This window comes from Amblyraja radiata, chromosome 20, assembly GCF_010909765.2.
Source record: "Amblyraja radiata isolate CabotCenter1 chromosome 20, sAmbRad1.1.pri, whole genome shotgun sequence".
In the NCBI taxonomy this organism is placed as follows: Eukaryota; Metazoa; Chordata; class Chondrichthyes; order Rajiformes; family Rajidae; genus Amblyraja; species Amblyraja radiata.
Genome location: NC_045975.1, coordinates 28886924 through 28905100, shown reverse-complemented (window position 1 = coordinate 28905100; position 18177 = coordinate 28886924). Strand labels below are relative to the sequence as shown.

Genomic DNA, 18177 nt, shown 5'->3' with positions numbered 1-18177 from the left:
ACATGCTGCTATTGCATTGTGTTGACAGTCTTGGAAGGGAGGTCTGGATTGTTGCAACTCAACCCATTCCAGGTTTCTCCCTCGCCCCCCCCAACATTCAGTCTGAAGAAGGGTCCCAACCCGAAACATCCCCTATCTATGTTCTCCAGAGAGTCTGATTGACTCACCGACTTACTCCAGCTTTTTGTGTCTTTTTTTTGTAAACCAGCATCTGCATTTCCTTGCATTCCCCTCCCTCAACCCCAACTCTGTAAGGGAGGCCAAGGCCACGTAATTGGACCTTCTTGTTTAGCGCGGGTGTCAGAGGTTATGGGGAGAAAGCAGGAGAATGGGGTTAGGAGGGAGAGATAGATCACCCATGATTGAATGGTGGTGTAGACTTGATGGGGGCGAATGGCCTAATTCTACTATCGCTTAAGATTGTATGATCATATGATAGTGACCAGGCAGTCTTGTGCAGGGCTCCTCTGGTTGAAGACCTTTGGAAAAATGGCTCGTGTGAGGAGAGTCAGTGAGGGCGCTGTAGCGGGAAGCTCCTGAACTTCTGTCCGATGGCCAGTGCAGGATGGCCTCACCAATTGAAGGCCTCCCTCTCTCACTCTCTCCCCCCCTCTCTCTCTCTCTCTCTCTCTCTCTCTCTCTCTCTCTCTCTCTCTCTCTCTCTCTCTCTCTCTCTCTCTCTCTCTCTCTCTCTCTCTCTCTGTTCTAAACCACACTGACCTTGTTTCCCCATGCACACAGAAAGCATAGGAAAGAACTGCAGATGCTGTTTTACACCAAAGACAGACATAGAAAGCTGGAGTAACTCAGTGAGACATCACTCAGTTAACAGTAACGCCGCATCTCTGGAGAGAAGGAAAGTGTGAGGCTTCAGACTATGAAGAAGGGTCGCGACCCAAAATGTCACCCATTCCTTCTCTCCAGAGATGCTGCCTGTCCTGCTGAGTTACGCCAATATTTTGTGTCTATCTTCACAGAGAGAGAGAGAGAGAGAGAGAGAGAGAGAGAGAGCAGCCGTTTTGATGAGATAAGTGTTAATTGTGCACCAACGCGAGTTAACACCTTCAATGAATCATTCCTTTGTGCAGACGGATCTATGATATATCTGGCTTAATTGTCTTGCGGCGACTGACGTACCTCCTCTGTGATTATATGCAGCCGCCCAACAGAAGTTGATGGCTGCCCAAGCAGTTTCGAGTTCCCCCTCAGGGAGCCCTATTTCCACCACAAGCCAAGCTACCTCCGCTCTCAAGTCCCAGCAGACCGCCACACAGATCACCAAAGAGCTGCTGAGAAGCAAAGGAATTACTGGCCTCTACAAAGGCTTAGGGGCAACTTTGCTAAGGTACATGAAAAGTTGTACATTGTGTGATTTCTAATTTGATCAGAAGCCAAGTTGAAAGGTAAAGGCTATTCAGTGACGTACCGCCGAGCGAACGAAGAGGAACCCGGCGTGGAGGGGCCACCAAGAGAACAACGAAGGACCCGGTATAGTGGGGGGGGCGCCAAGATCCCTATACGTGGGGACTCTTTGCTTGCGTTGTGTATGGTATGCAAAACACAGAATTTCACTATGACATGTCACATGTGATGATAAAGTTTCATTCATTCATTTATCTCCACGTTGAAAAGCAATTTAATTGCACTTCCAGGGTTTGTGGTGGAGGCAGATACAGCCGTAGTGTTTGAGGCCTTTAGATAGGCACTTGGATATGGAGGGGAACGGATCAAGTGCAGAGGGGATTAGTTCAACTTGGCACCATGTTTGGCATGGACATTGTGGGCCAAAGAGCTTGTGTCTGTGCTGTACTTTTTCTATGTTGTTTAAGCAAGTGGTTACTTAACAAAAAAAGGAGGGACTCACGGAAAGGAACGATCGGAAGCAGGTGACGAACAGCTTGTTGAACCAGGTGTATTTTAAGGAGGGTCTTAAAGTGGGAGAGGAGATGGAGGAGCTTAAAGGGCCTGTCCCACTTGGCCATTTTCCCGGCGTCATATCAGTGTGCCAAAAGATTTTGAACATTTCAAAATCCAGCAGCGACAAAAAATTGGTTGCAACACTTGAAAAAACACCGCACGTCATACGCCATCATGCCGCGTCATGCGTTGTCACGCCGTATCACGCCACGGTGACATAATACGTCAGTCAATGATGCCAACAGTCGCCGAAAAATTGCCAAGTGGGACAGGCCCTTAAGTGGTGGATTCCAGAGCCTGGGGCCTAGATTGCCAAAGGCATGGGCCTAGTGGTGGACTGAAGGATGTGCAAGAGGTCAGAGAGGAGGAGAAGGTCTGGAGGTAGTTCCTAAGTAAGAGAGGAAAGAGGCCAAAATGAATTTCAAATACAAAAGTGCCAATTTTAACATTTAAGAGACTGAGTACCAGTGAGGATCAGTCAATCAACACAAAACCGTTTCAAAACGCCAATGGAACAACATAGCCTGAAAATAGCCCACCAAACAGAAACAGCTTAAGGCTGTCGCCAAAGCATAGCCATAAAAGCTGTCACACTAAAGACCGTCTACAGTTCAAATAGTGCATGGCCAATTAAATGTCTGCAGCATGAATAAACCCTTTCAGTGGAGTTGTGAAGAGCTGTCATGCACACCAGCTTTTATACTCTTATCGTGTTTCGCTATTGGCAATAAAAGTCTAAATAAAAAAATAAAATACAAAAAGGAGCCTGAAAAGTGTAATGTTCAGGTTCAGAAACAGCCCCCTTCCCTACAACCATCAGGCTATTAAACACTACAACCTCCAAATAGGCTCTGAAATTCATAGACAGCTGAAATTCTGCCTTTGCACTGTGGACTGCGTACTGCGCTTGCGCAACAGCCTACTGTGCAAGTTTCTTGGCGGGTTTTTCAAACATGAATTGTCATTATCTTAATAGTATCTTATGAAACATAGAGAGAAGAATGGAGTTTGTGTACAAATAATGTCGTAAGTAAATTTCTTTGAGCTATATGTTTTTAAGTACCATATTTCCCGGCAATGAAGACGCTTTTGTACCCAAAAATAAGGCGCGAAAATCTATCTGCGCCTTGGAGCCCGAAGGTTTGGTTGTTAGTCTTGACCAACAATGCCCTGCCTGTATACTTGGGTGCCTTTATAGCCTCTTTTTCACTGCCGACTGTGTACTCCGAAGGTTGTGTACCTTGTTTGGACCTGAATACATTTTCTAGTTTAAATTAATCAATGTCGAGTGTGTGAGAGGAGGGCATATTTTAGGAACATTTTTACATTACCTCCCATCTAATTCTAAAATAAAAACTGATTCCAAACTGTGAAGTGATTTATGACATTAATCAGCATGTGCTCCTAATGTTTTGGAAAATATATTGGAAAGAAAAGTAATGTGATGGAAGGAACTGCAGATGCTGGTTTAAACCGAAGACAGACACAAAAAGCTGGAGTGACTCAGCGGGACAGGCAGCATCTCTGGAGATAAGGAATGGGTGACGTTTCGGGTCGAGACCCTTATTCAGACTTAGTAATGTGATGTAATGTGACCTGCCTAACTCTGTAAAAGCCTATTGTAGCTATTCGTTGAGAGTGTTCAGGATTCTCATGTTAATTTAGATTTATTTCCTGGAAGCATATTTACAACCCTAGACAATCATGTTTGAATAATTACCCCTATATATTATTCTAGCCCTTATTATCATTAACTATAATAATAATAATAATAATACATTTTATTTAATGGGCGCCTTTCAGACATCTCAAGGACACCTTACATAGTAATCGGAATAAAAACATATAATCGGAATATAACAAGTAATAAAGACATCACAGAGACACAAATTAAAAACAGAATTCAATCCAAAAACAGAAAATCAAAAACACAGTGTGAAGAGAGAGCAGAGGCAGCCAAAGCTCGCCAGCGTCCACTCTCTCTTCACGGCAGCCATCTTGGACACAGACCTACAGGACTACAATTAGACAAAAAAATCATCCCCCCACAGTGGATAGCACTGTGGGGGAAGGCACAATGTCCAGTCCCCACCCCATGTTCACCCCAAAGTCAGGCCTATTGAGGCCACCGCAATTGCCTCTACGGAGGCCCGATGTCCCTGGCCGTTCTCACCGGGTGATCTTGCCCCGGCGTCGGGAGAGTCCTTTCGGCGGCTGGGCCACCTGGAACGGCCGCTTCCTGGTTGGAGCCCGCGGCTGCCGAAGCCGACAAGGCCGCGCCGGTTTGGAGCTCCCAGGCTCCCGATGAAAAAGTCGGCGCCGCCTCTCCACATGCCGCCTCTCCGCTCCGCAGACCCGCAGCCCAGAGATGTTGCTCTCGGCGGTCCAGCTCGCCAGAGCTCCAGCGCGTCGCTCCAGCGCGGCGACCCAGGCAAGGCATCGCCCGCTCCACTCTGCTCCGCTCCAGAGCTCCAGCGCTCCAACACTGTGCCGCCGCCGAGGCCGAGGTGCTGGGCGGTCCCCGCCAGGAAACGGCGCTCCAAGCCCCCTGGTAGGCCACGAGGACGGGTCGACGGGCAGCCCGGAGAAAAGGCTGCCACACCGACCAGGTAGGGACCGAAAAATATAGTTACACCTACCCCCCACATTAAAACACACCTCCCATCTTTATAGTTGGGTTGATAATTTTGCTCTGATGGAAATTTAAACTCAGGACAACATGCTTCCTTAAATATGTAGGGAGGAACTGCAGATGCTTGTTTACACCGAAGATAGACACAAAATGCTGGAGTAACTCAGCGGGTCAGGCAGCATCTCTGGAGAAAAGGAATAGGTAGCGTTTTGGGTCGAGAGTAGTAGGGGTGGGGGAGGGGGGGGGAGGGGGTGTGTGGGAGGGGGGGTGTGGGGGAAGGGGTGGTGTGGGGGAGGGGGGGGTGTGGGCACACTGGTTCCGGGCCCCGGCTCCGACTGCACTCATCGGCTCCAGGACCCGGCACCGGACTCACTCAGTGGCTCCTGTCCCCAGTGCCTGTCGCGCTCACAGCCCCTGTCTGCAAACACAGCCAGCACCTGCCTGCGAACACAGCCCGCCCCCGCCCACTACCACAGCCAGCCCCCGCCCGCAAACACAGCCAGCCCCCGCCCGCGAACACCGCCAGCTCCCGCCCGTGAACACAGCCCACACTCTGCTCCTGAAAGAGCAGGTAATTGACTCGGCGGGTGCCGGAAGGGGCGTTACCTTCATGGTGACTGACAGGCGAGAAGACCAATCTGCTGATCTCACCATTTTTTAAACCTTCATAACTTTTGTAATATTCCACCGATCGGAACAAAGCTTGGTGCAATTGGAGCAGAGGAGAACGGTGAGTAAGGTGGCAGAAAATCCGAGCAATATAGGTACCGTTTTTTCGCAAGTTTAAAAACAACGCAAACCGGAAGAGGACAAGATGAGAGTTTTAGTAATAGTATAGAAGAAGATAGATAGATAGATAGATAGATAGATAGATAGATAGATAGATAGATAGATAGATAGATAGATAGATAGATAGATAGATAGATAGATAGATGGATATCAATGGGAGAAATTGCTACATTATATGGTATTCTCTGGATAACAAATGTTTTTTGTTTGAAGGGATGTTCCTTTCTCCATCATCTATTTCCCAATGTTTGCTAACCTAAACAAGATGGGGCCGAGGAGTGCAGAAGGGAAAGCTCCAATTTATGTCTCCTTCGTCAGTGGCTGTATAGCAGGCAGCACGGCAGCTGTGGCAGTGAATCCCTGTGATGGTAAGGCACTGTTTTCATCTAATGCCAGTGAAATATTGTAGGGAGATTTATCATCTCTGCCTGCCTTGTCACCATTTTATATCTCATCACAGCATCACACATGGAGGTCATTTGGTCGATGTTGAATCCCAGAAGAGAAATCCCATTAGTTCTGTTGCCCATTCATTTGCAATTGGCCTGGCCATCTGTCCCTATCTCCCTGTGCAATATATAAACAGCAATAGAGCATTGCCAATGAGAGTTCGCTTCACCAAACAGAACAGTTTAGTTTAGAGATAGAGCGTGGAAACAGGCCACTCGGTCCACTGAGTCCGTGCCGACCAGGGATCCTCGTACACTAGCACTATCCTACAGACTAGGGACAATTTACAACCTTTTACTGGGGCCAATTAACCTCCAAAACTGCACAGCTTCAGAGTGTGGGAGGAAACCGGAGCAGGATTGAACCCGGATCCCTGGCACTGTGAGGGAGCAACTCTAGCACTGCGCCACCCTGCCGCCCATTGTATCCCATCTTCTAGACTTTGACACTCTTTCCACTTGAAATCTTGATGTATCAAATCTTGAAAGCTCAAACATACAGCGCATCCAGAAAGCATTCAGACCCCTTCACTTTTTCCACATTTTGTTACGTTACAGCCTTATTTTGAAATGGATTAAATTCATTTATTTTATCATCAATCTACACACAATACCCCAGAATAAAAAAGCGAAAACAGGTGTTTAGAATATTTTGAAAAGTAATTAAAAAAGAAATAACTGAAATATCATATTTACATAAGTATTCAGACCCTTTACTCAGTACTTTGTTGAGTCACCTTTGGCAGTGATTACAGCCTCATAAGACCTATAAGAGTTTTGCCCATTTTAATGTGGTCTCCTCTGGTGCTTCTGAAGTCTAGTACATAAAGGACAAAATCTAATCGCTGAGTGAAACAACCTGGTGATCAGCATTAGGCCAGAGAAGCAGGTTATGCAATGAGTTTGAAGCACCTAAGGTTCTATTGGAGTTAGTTAATCCCAACAGAGCATTGATAGCCATGTTATGTCATACCTTGAGTAAAACACAAAGTACATAAAACAGCATGGAAACAGGCCCTTCAGTCCACTGAGGCTATGCTGACCAGCCGCTTACATTAACACTATCCTGCACACTCGGGATAATTTATAACTTACAATTTTACTAAAGCCAATTAGCTTACAAACCTTTGGAGTGTGGGAGGAAACCGGAGTACCCAGAAGAAATCCGCGCAGTCACAGGGAGAACTCACAAACTCCGTACACATAGCACCCGTGGTCAGGATCGAACCTGGGTCTCTGGCGCTTAAGGAAGCAGCTCTACTGTTGCACAGCTGTGCCGTTCCTCAAGTGCTGGAGTATCTCAGCGGGTAGGCACCTGGAGGAACTAGATGGGCAATGTTTCAGGTCAGGATCCTTCAGAGAAGAGAGACTCATCCACGTTCCCTATCCAGATTACTGCGCTGTAATATCTATGAAAAGCCAGTATATAGGCATATAACAGGACTCTTACGAGATAATTGCCAACCATGAACTAGAAGTGCTGAAAGAAACCATACACTAACATGGGAAGTGGAACCAACGAATTCAGGAAACGTAATCCTTCTTCATGCTACTTACAGTTTGTCTTTTGTTCCAATTTAGTAATAAAGACAAGACTCCAGTCTCTTCAAAGGGGCTTGAATGAGGACACATACTCAGGAGTAATGGACTGCATCAGGTAATAAGTAACGACTTCAACATTCTGAATCAACAAGCGTCTGCCTCTAATATAAGCAAGAAGGAACTGCAGATGCAGGTTTAAACCGAAGATAGACACAAAAAGCTGGAGTAACTCAGCGGGACGGGCAGCATCTCTGGAGAGAAGGAATGGGTGATGTTTCGGGTCTGAAGAAGGGTCTCGACCCAAAACGTCACCCATTCCTTCTCTCCAGAGATGACGCCTGTCCCGCTGAGTTACTCCAGCTTTTAGTATCTATCTTCTGCCTTTAATATGAAGCAGCTACCACAACACATGATGGGGCATGAGGGAAAACTAATATTAAGGCACAGGAGAAATTATGAATGATGAGGATCTTAGTCAGGGCTGGGTTGGGCTTAAGGGGGAAACGAAGTATCGAGCTTATTGCTATGCAATGGGGATATTCCACAGGTAGATCTATGGCAAGAGATGAATGAGCTTTTGGAATCATAACGGTGGAAGTAAAAGCAGAGGGGCAGATAGTGGACTGCACAACTATAGCGTCAGAAATAGACCTGGATGAGGCCATGGAGGAATTTACAGAGTAAATTCTTTCATTTAATTTAGGCTCAGGCTGCAGTTTAGAGATGAATAGCATGGTGGATGATCGGGACATTGTGTGGCATAGCATGTGAAACAGCTGCTTTTGGTGAAATTAGGTTAAAATGTAGAAACAAGCAACTACATCTGCTGGTTTACAAAAAAAGAAAGTGCTGGAGTAACTCAGCAGCTCAGGGAGAATCCCTGGAGAACATGGATCGGTGACGTTTCATACTGATTTTAATCTGGAGAAGATCTCCACCCGAAACGTTACCTATCCACGTTCTCTAGAGATGCTGCCTAACCCACCGAGTTACTCCAGTACGTTGTGTCTTTTTTAATCCATATTGTAGTCTACCAGTGAGAAAGATTTGAAAGAATTGGAGTAAAGCAAAGGCAGATGATGGTCAAATGAAGTTGTAATTAATAATTGGAAAAGTTTAATGCTGTGTTCAAAACAGGTTGGGGTGTAAATTGGTCAAATGTTTTCTTGCTGAAAGGTTAAAAATATCACTGGCAATATCACTTGCTTTTGCAACCACGATTATTGTATAACTGGATCAAGTCAAGTCAAGTCAAGTTTATTTGTCACATACACATACGAGATGTGCAGTGAAATGAAAGTGGCAATGCTCGCGGACTTTTGTGCAAAAAGACCAACAACCAAACAAACTATAAACACAATCATAACACACATATACCTTTACATAATAAATAATGGAAGGAAAAACGTTCAGTAGAGTTAGTCCCTGGTGAGATAGGCGTTTACAGTCCGAATGGCCTCTGGGAAGAAACTCCTTCTCAACCTCTCTGTTCTGTGGATACATCCACTTGCGCTAACTACTTAAATATCTTAAGGATGCCAATGACTGCTGATAACCACTAATACAGATCAATATTTTAAAATGTGAATGCTCTTTATAAAATCATGTTCTGCAGTTTAGGCTGTGGAACAATTGTCTATGATTTGTATATATGTTCCATTATATTACTTTTGTTAATGATATGCATCAGTGCTTTGCACTAATACCAATATCAGGGTTATTAAATACTCCCCATTACTCAGTTTTACTGAACTAGCAATATTTTCAAAGGCTGACAGTTCCAATTTCACCACGGTTAACATTTATTGTAGAACTGAGGATACTTGTTTTATTGGATCTGCTCCCTTATATGAACATAGGCCAAAATTTGTCCATCACTAACCAAAGAAGATATCTGATCACACATTGCACTTGCTGCTTGTGAAATTTTAGATGGAAAAGGTTATTGCATTAACTGTAATAACTCAATAATTCACAACGAATAAAATTAAGATTACTGGGAAAATTGAATAGTTAAATATAAGTATAATCATCCCAATGAGACCACTTGCCAGCACAAAAACTCTTAATACATTAAATAAATGTTTCATGGCTTGTTGTTATTTTGCATGTGTGTTATTTTAATGGGTCTGTCCCACTTAGGCTATTTTTAGGCGACTGCCGGCGACTGTCATGGTCGTAGCAGGTCGCCGACAAACCGGCGACTAGACCCCCCTTCGACATAAAATTTGAAATAGAATAATTACTTTAACAGCAAAAAAACCAAAGTCAGCACCGGCGACAACCTACGTTAACCTGGTGACAACTACGACAGCACCTACGTCAGGAGAAGTCACGCTACGCTCATTGGCGTCAAACCCACTGTCGCCGACTGTCTCCGAATATTTTTCAACATTTTGAAAGTCCAATGACGACCAGAAAGACGCTACGAATCTTTGGGCGACTGAGGAGACTAGTCACGACCATACAGGCGACACCCCAGTGACCATGTGGCGACAGTCTAGTTGCCGGCAGTCGCCTAAAAAAATTGCCTAAGTGGGACAGGCCCAAAAGTGCTTCACTGAAAGTTTCTGAATATCAACAGTGGGCCTCTTTCAGACTAAATAATTTCAACATCTTGCATTACTTAAATGATATCTGCAGTGGTTGTTGTTCTATAGTTACTATCCAATAACTGCTACTGAACAGTAGCTGTGTATAGACAATTGGAAGGTCATAGGCCCATGGTTGCTTTTATTACTAATGTAGACTAATCTTGTAAATGAAGAGTAACTATATGAGTAGAAGATTGGAAAGTTCTCAGTCACCAATAAACTGTCCCCATGAGAAAGAACCATCCCCACCCAAAGAAGCAGCTAAAAGCAGGAGTATAAGAATTACTGTGATATGTATAATCATGATTAGTGACAGGCAATCTTCCATTGTAGTCAACGTCGAGTTTAGTTCATGGAATGACTCCTTAAAATATATCGTTGTTCCAAAGCTCAGATTAATAACTCCTGTTGAGGATGTAGAAAAGATTATTATAGTGGAATTAAGAACTTATTCTGGTGAAATTGTGCATTAGCACCCCAGCCGAGAGACCACCATGTTAATTATGTGTTAGGGTCATCTTGATCCATGTGTGACAATGTCTGATCACAAACATTTTGCTTGTTGACTATCTCGCCACAATGCTGATGTCCTGCTGTATTTCCCCTTTTATAGGAAAATCTGGAGAAATGAAGGACCAGGAGCGTTCCTAAAGGGTGCATACTGCAGAGCACTGGTTATTGCCCCCCTATTTGGCATTGCACAAGTTGTTTACTTCCTGGGAATAGCAGAGACCATAATTGAGATGCTTCCGAACAGACGACATTAATGAAGGTGGAGCACTTCAACAGGACATCCAACCTAGTTCCACAGGGTTACGTATGTCACATGAACAGCACAGTTTTTGGAGACTAAAGCCCGGATCACCGTCCTCTTCCCCATTCCTACCCACCCCAACCTCCCCCCACCCCCACCATCATCCCCAAAACAGATTCCGCTTTTCCCAATCATTCCTAAAGACTGTCAGTATTTTTTGTTTATTTTTTTTTAAAATGGTTAACACTTGCGTCTGGGGTGTGAGAGCGCCAGATATCATCATCATTACTGTAGTTGTGTTCTCTTGAGTTGGTCAGTACTGACACAATAGATATCGTTTCAAAGGGATCATCCTCAGAGGAAGCAAAAGGCCCGGTTTCCAATTGTTCCCATGTGGAAAACAACAATGCAACAGCTTGATTGAATTTCCAGTAGCAAAACACTAACAGGGTCATTGATACTTGTTTTCAGTTTGGGCTTTTGTACCTAGGTGCTGAGTGACATTTTTTTAACAATGAAATCTAGCTAGTCCATCTTGAGTCTCTTGAACATGGTGTTGTTGGGTTTTTGAATGACAGGTAATTTAGTCTTCTAACATCTAGATAATTATTTTGTATTGCACAAAATGGACAGTATGCCACCAACTGCCCATTAGATATCGTGTCTGGTTGGGGTTACAATTGGCATATTGAAATTCAATGTAGGCTGGACATTTTATGATTAGCTAACGCAATATCATTTGTTTCATTCCCTACTCTCATATATTTCAACACATCATCCCTTACCAAATATCTGGGTATCTTATGTGTAAGATGTAACTTGAGATGAAGCAAATAAAGAAGTAAAATGTGAAGAGATCAGGACCAAGCAGCTGCTGATGGCTGTGGCTGGCATTAGTTTGTATGAACATGTTGGACACCAAAGCTGAGATGAGACATAGAGTTATACAGCAAGGAAACAGGCCCATCGGCCCAACTTACTTCAGCCGACCAAGATGCCCATCTACACTAGTTCTACCTGCTCACGTTTGGCCCATATCCCTCTAAACATCTCCTATCCATTTACATATACATGTAAACCAGTGGACATGGGGCATGTTGGACAAGGCTGCTGATACCTTAGTTGAGGCAGGATGGGAGAAGTGATTCATTTGGCATGAATCTTCTAAACTAAACTAAGCTAAGCACAACATCTTAAATCCAAATGATTCCTGAACTACGCAGGTTAATGGGTTTGGCATTTTGTGGCAACATTCCTCCCTTAACACCAGCTCTCAGGTGTCAGCTTTGGAAGGCTGGTTACTTCTCTTGTGTTTAGCATCCAAACTATTGGCAGTGTGATACTCACTGCTGCATTTGTGACTAAAGAGGACCAGTTTCACCAGGTCCCATTTTAACTTGCTTACATTATTAGAACAAACTAGTGTCATCCTTTGAAATTCAATAGGTTCCATAGAGGAAACCTGGGATATCTGTCTGTATTGATGTGTTTTAAAGCTAATAGACTTCAATCCAGAATAATTATCTTGGTTTGTGAACCTATGTTGCTCCCACAACCTCCAATTAGCAGCTAACAGTAGATACCCTTGACTGACATAATTCAAATTATTTTGTCAAATGCTAGACTAATTTAGAAAGGTAAAATGTTATTTCCACAGTATAAATGAACAAGTTCCCAAAGGCCAACCTTTTGCAATGCATTTGGTGAATTGTAATTCAACATGTACCAAATCGGCAAAGCTTTGTTCTGAAGGTATATGGCTTCATCTTAACTCTGTGACTGGATTATCGATTGGCAACCCACTGCACAGATATCTGGTATCTTCTCAGCACAAAATTCTGTAGCTGTAAATAATTTATTAGAGCTGATATGTTTAATATGCTGCCGTAGAATGGAATGAAAGAGCAAAAAAAAAGTGCTTCTCGAATGCAGTTGAAAGGTAAAGCACGGGTACAACACACAAACAGGTTTAATGTAGGATTTTTTTTTCAGAGCATTATAATATTTTTGTAAAGGAAACAATTTCTTCACGCCCCCACACACCAGTTATTCACAACTACGTTTTTAAAATCCCTGATGTGATCCCTTGGAAATACTGGTTTGTCAACATTTTTATTTTTACAGTCTAGTACTTCTTGTATCTAATGTTGTCAGTACTGATACTAAAGTGTTACTTGAAATCTGCTTCACACGATTGAAAAGGGTTATTGTCCTATTGGAGGTGCTGAATATTTGTTTGTGTTTTAATTACCAATATAATAGTATGCTTATAGGCTATGTAGGGAAGTGCGCTAGATTTGGTTGTCAGGAAGTATTGAGATAACAAGGGAAAGAGCATTCATGGAATGATTTATCTCCAGTGAAATTGCATTTGGAATTTGAGATCTTAAATAATTCTCATTATTGTGCAATATAGATAAAAAGTAAATGTGCAGGAGACTAGGTGATGTAGCCTTAGCTTGATGCCCTATACCTCGGGGATGGATGTTCAAATCCAGTCTACAACAATGGGTTAAAACCGCAGCTTTTTTAATTTTCCTGGTCCTAAATGAAATGAGTTTGCCGTCTAACCAAATTGCTGCTAATCAGCACTAAATTGCCAATCTTACAAGATACACTATAGGATGGCTGGTGTTTGGATGTGAGGCAGCCATACTGGTGCAATAGACAGTCATCAGGCTTCGTGGTGAAGCAGAGCAGAGTACTGAGTGCGTTTAATTCTGACACTTCATGTGTGGCACAAAAACACTGAATGTTCGACATCTGAATATTAAAAATCGCAGTCAAATCCATCGGAGTCTGATTGACCTCCACACTTTTCCAGCATTCACTGTCTTTTGTACACTACAATGAAACTCCTTTATGGTTCAATGCCCTTAAAGGTGACCAGGCACCATGTTGAGAGTGTGTAAGTCATTGTTTGATACATTTTGCTGGAGGGCGGTATTCTAGCATGCACATCCTCATAGTTGCTCTTAAGGAAATCATGCAGTTATAATTGTGAATTACTTCTTGCCTTACGTTTTGGAGCATTGAGATATCGTGGGCCCTCTGAGTGCTGTGAAACCCTACTGAACAGCTTGTCATTGCAGATTGCTACCAAAGAACTAATGGAGTTGAATGGATAGTTAGTGGTACAGTGGAACTATGCACGCTGAATTAAAACTAAATATAAATATTTGAACACTGAATTGTAGATAAAACCTATTCTTATTCTTAAGACAATTCTTATTACCTAGTCTCATCAACCTCTTTCCTCATTCTCATCAGCTTCATTTGGAACTATGACACCTGCCTCTCACTCCTCAAGTCCACTTGCAATTCAGCACTAAATAGAGCAGAGTAGTAATTCTCTTTGTTCTTGTGATTTGGTCATTTGAACTGGCTTACTCATAGAAGAGTGAGAGAGTCTAGGACCAGAGGGCGTAGCCTCAGAATTAAAAGACGTTCATTTAGAAAAGAGATGAGGAGGAATTTATTTAGTCAGAGGGTGGCGAATCTGTGGAATTCATTGCCAAAGTAGGCTGTGGAGGCCAAGTCAATTAATAATTTTAAGGCAGAGAAAGATAGATTTTTGATTAGTATGGATGTCAGAGGTTATGGGGGGAAGGCAGGGGAATGGGGTTAAGAGAGAAAGATAGAACAGCCATAATTGAATGGCGGAGTAGACTTGATGGGCCGAATGGCTTAATTCTTCTATCACTTATGAACTTATGAAGAAAGAGGTTTCAGATAGACGGGTGTTATTCTGGTCTATGATCAGTGGAGTTATGCAGGGATTTGTGCTGGGACTTCTGTTTGTGATACATATAAATAAACGACTTGCACATAAATGTAAGATAGGCAAAAATGCTGGAGAAACTCAGCGGGTGAGGCAGCATCTATGGAGCGAAGGAAATAGGCAACGCTTCGGGTCGAGACCCTTCTTCAGACTGATGTGAGTGTGAGGTGGGAGGTGGGGGGGGTGGCGGGAAGAAGAAAGGAAGATGCACATAAATGTAGATGGGTTGGTAGTAAGTTTGCAGATTACACCAAAATGAGGGAATTGCAGACAGTGAGGAAGGGGGTCAAAATATGCAATGGGATGTTGATCAGCTACAGAAGTGGGCAAAAAAATAGCAGATAATGTTTTCATGCAAGCAATTGTGAGGTGTTGCACTTTGGGATATCGAATGTAAGGAGGGACAAAGTTTTAAAGGAGATGTGCGGGGCAAGGTTTTTATACAGAGAGTGCTGGATGTCTACAATGCCCTACCAAGGGTGGTGTTGGAGGCAGATACAATAGTGGTATTTAAGAGGCTTTTGGAAAGGCACATCGATATGCATGAAATGGAGGAATATGGGTCATGTGTGGGCAGAGGAGGTTAATTTAACTTGGCATCATGTTCGAAATGGAGATTGATGTAATGTCTGTTCCAACTCCTATGCTACTGAGACTAACTTATTTCCTCTCTTAGTCCTGATGAACTGAGAACATTAACTGATTCTCTTCTCACAGATGCTGTCTGACCTGCAGAGTGTTTCCACCATTTTCTGCTTTCATTCCCAGTGGAACAGTACCTTCAGGGCTCTTGGAACACTTTTACACAGCCAATAATTTCACCCTTTCCTTAAAAACCCTTGTCTGAAGTATTCCATCATTTCTGGTAACGCCTGGTCACCAAATTCACCGTGCCATCCTTCTTTAGATTCTAAACATCATTGCTGCCATCTTTACATGCCCCGCTCCTATATATATTTTTTTTGAATTCTCTTCCATCTGGTTTCTCTCCCACTTCTATCATCAAGGTGGTCCAATACATTCTTTATGGACCAGCCTGTGATTTGACCCAGAGATTCAGACTGGGAATGCTTTGCCTTCACCCTTGAATGGTTGCCTTTACTTCATTGGAGATGCTGAATTCTTCAGACCACCCATGCAAATACCTCCTCACCTTCCACAATGTGCTTTCTTCTACTCGTCCTTTCAAACTTCTGAACTTCTCATGCTCACTCAACTGATTTCAGTACTTGAAACACGGGGGAATTGTTGTCTTATCTCCCGTCCCCTTGCCCATGTTCAGGGGTGAAGGTGGGCCGGTGTGGTACGCCAGTGGAGATTGTCTGATGCAGTCAGCACAAATGGGTGGAATTGACTTGGGTTCTTCAAAATAGAACAGTTAGGTGGTGCAGTTACAGTACAGTTACTCTCATCTTGCCTCATTGTTATTGATCTGGTCCCAGCAAAGAGCCATCTAAAATTGTTTCTCATCTTATGCCTGCGTTAGTGAACTCCACAGATCTGTCATAACATTTCTCATCTACGTGCTGCCCCCTGGAAATACTGAAAACACGATCTCAATTTCCATGTGTGTGCGACAGCATCTGAATCTATGTAGCTCCGGGGACCTCTCACCTTTGCGCTGTCTAAATTGCAAGGTGTTTGTTCAGCATGTAGCCCTGGATGTACTGAAATTCAAGGATGGTGAGTCTGTGCAATTCATTGCCACAGCAGGTGGTGGAGGAGCCAAGTCAATGGAGATATTTAAGGCGGAGATTGACAGATTCTTGATTAGTATGGATGTCAGGGGTTATGTAGAGACGGCAGGAGAATGCGGTTGAGAGGGATAGATCAGTCATGGTTTATTTATGACCATGATTTATCAGCTATGAGTTGTATATAGCTCTTAGGGCTAACAGAATCAAGGGATTTGGGGAGAAAGCAGGAATGGGTTACTGATTTTGGATGATCATCTATGATCATATTGAATGGTTGTGCTGGTTTGAAGGGCCGAATGGCCTACTCCTGCACCTATTTTCTATGTTTCTATGATTGAATGGCAGGAGGGACTTGATGGGCTGAATAGCCTAATTCTGCTCCTCTAATTTATGAAGTTAAGCCTACTTCACTGTTTATTCTAGAATGTCGAGAAGACTGAGCAATTGTCTTTGTTTGCCAACTCAAGCATATTCCATGGCCACCAATTCTATTCCTGAACCAGACTCTGTAATCCTCACCTAGAACTGAGCTACACCATCCGCAAACTGTAACTTAATTGACGCTGTGGAAACCTTCTGGGGTCTGCATTGTCGATACAATCTTGTATTACCAGCTCAGAAGCTCCACTTGATCACACTCATTTGTTACTGCTATCTTTATGCTAGTCCACTCACCTGACACCCATCTGGTCAACCTCTCTTGTTCTGGCCTCCATCATCCTGATCCACATCCGAACCAGAGCTGGTGCTCACGAACCAGTGTCGGCTCCATGTTAAGCATCACTTTGATTTTAAAATTCTCAATTTGTTATCAATCGCCTCTCCCCACCTTTTTGACGACTTAAGGCATGCAAGGAACTGCTCAATTCTGGCTTCTTGACCAGAGGTGAATTTAATTGCTTTCCTCTATGTCCAATTGACAATCCTCTTAAGGTCTGCTGAAACCTTTCTGATGCCTACCCGTTTCTTCAAAATGTTTCTCAAAACCTTACTTTAAAATATAACCTAAACCTAAAAACCCCAACCTTTTGATTATGACTCCTAATGTCTGGCTTGGTGCAAAATACCTTGAAACATTTTGCTACATTAGGCATCATGCAAATAAAGTTGTTGTGTTTTTCCCCCTCAGTGGCATGTTGTAACGCAGTCTCTCTGGATTCTTGTGTGCTTTGGCCCCACCTCATCCATGCTATCCAAGATAGACCCATCTACCCGCATTTAGCCTACATCTCTCTAATCATGACGTTTCGAGTGGGGACCCTGCGTTAGATTCTGAACATTAAGTCTGAAGAAGGATCCCAACCAGAAATGTCACCTGTCCATGTTCTCCAGAGATGCTGCCTAGCCCACTGAGTTACTCCAGCACTTATATTTTTTTTTGTAAAGCAGCATTTGCAGTTCCTCGTGTCTACATTGCCTGTCAGGGTGTCTGCCATTGTTGTTTTGTGTTTCATGAGTCAACCTGCGTGGAAAAGGGGGGAAGCAGGAGTAAGGCTGACAGGAGTCAGTACCACAGATCAGGGAGAAGACATTTGTTGGCAAGTTAAGCATTGGTGTCAGTCGTTGAGAGGGGAGGGCCGTGCATTTCCAATGGAATGGCGTAGCACTTGATATTCAGTCATGTCCCACTCTACATTGTCTAGACTACGAGGGATGACATTTGAATAATGTGTCATTCTGCCAAACACATCTACAAGCTCCCACTATACTTGAATATTTTTTAGTCTGTTTTAATGTTTGTGCGTCCTGTACGCTTGCTAATATTAATCGCTGACCCTCCCCTGACAGATCTCCTGCACTCAATTCAGTGGGGGAAAAAAGTATATTATCTACGTGTTTTCTTGAGTAACTTTAAGGAAACTTATGCAATAATGCTCTCTCCCTGGCGATGTTAAATATGCAGTGTGGGCTTGCAGTCTGATGCTTGCCTCAGTTTTTCGATTGCCAGCTCATTTTGCAGTCCAGCCAACACGTTGACCTCAGCCCGCTGTTAAGGCAAAAAAAAACTTCTGCAGCACTTGA

The 18177-nt window shown here is 43.5% G+C and overlaps 1 protein-coding gene across 2 annotated transcripts in view; it reads left to right on the top strand.

Annotated features, from left to right (window-relative positions):
• slc25a22 (solute carrier family 25 member 22) overlaps window positions 1-13426 on the top strand; it is a 109737-nt gene extending 96311 nt beyond the window's left edge. For both annotated transcript variants that reach the window (XM_033039164.1, XM_033039165.1), the window contains exons 7-10: window positions 1159-1345; window positions 5552-5706; window positions 7369-7444; window positions 10537-13426. In XM_033039164.1, coding sequence (XP_032895055.1) covers window positions 1159-1345; window positions 5552-5706; window positions 7369-7444; window positions 10537-10690 — 572 coding nt within the window. In that variant the 3' untranslated portion in view covers window positions 10691-13426. The remainder of the gene's footprint in view (window positions 1-1158; window positions 1346-5551; window positions 5707-7368; window positions 7445-10536) is intronic.
• The last annotated feature ends 4751 nt before the right edge of the window (window positions 13427-18177 follow it).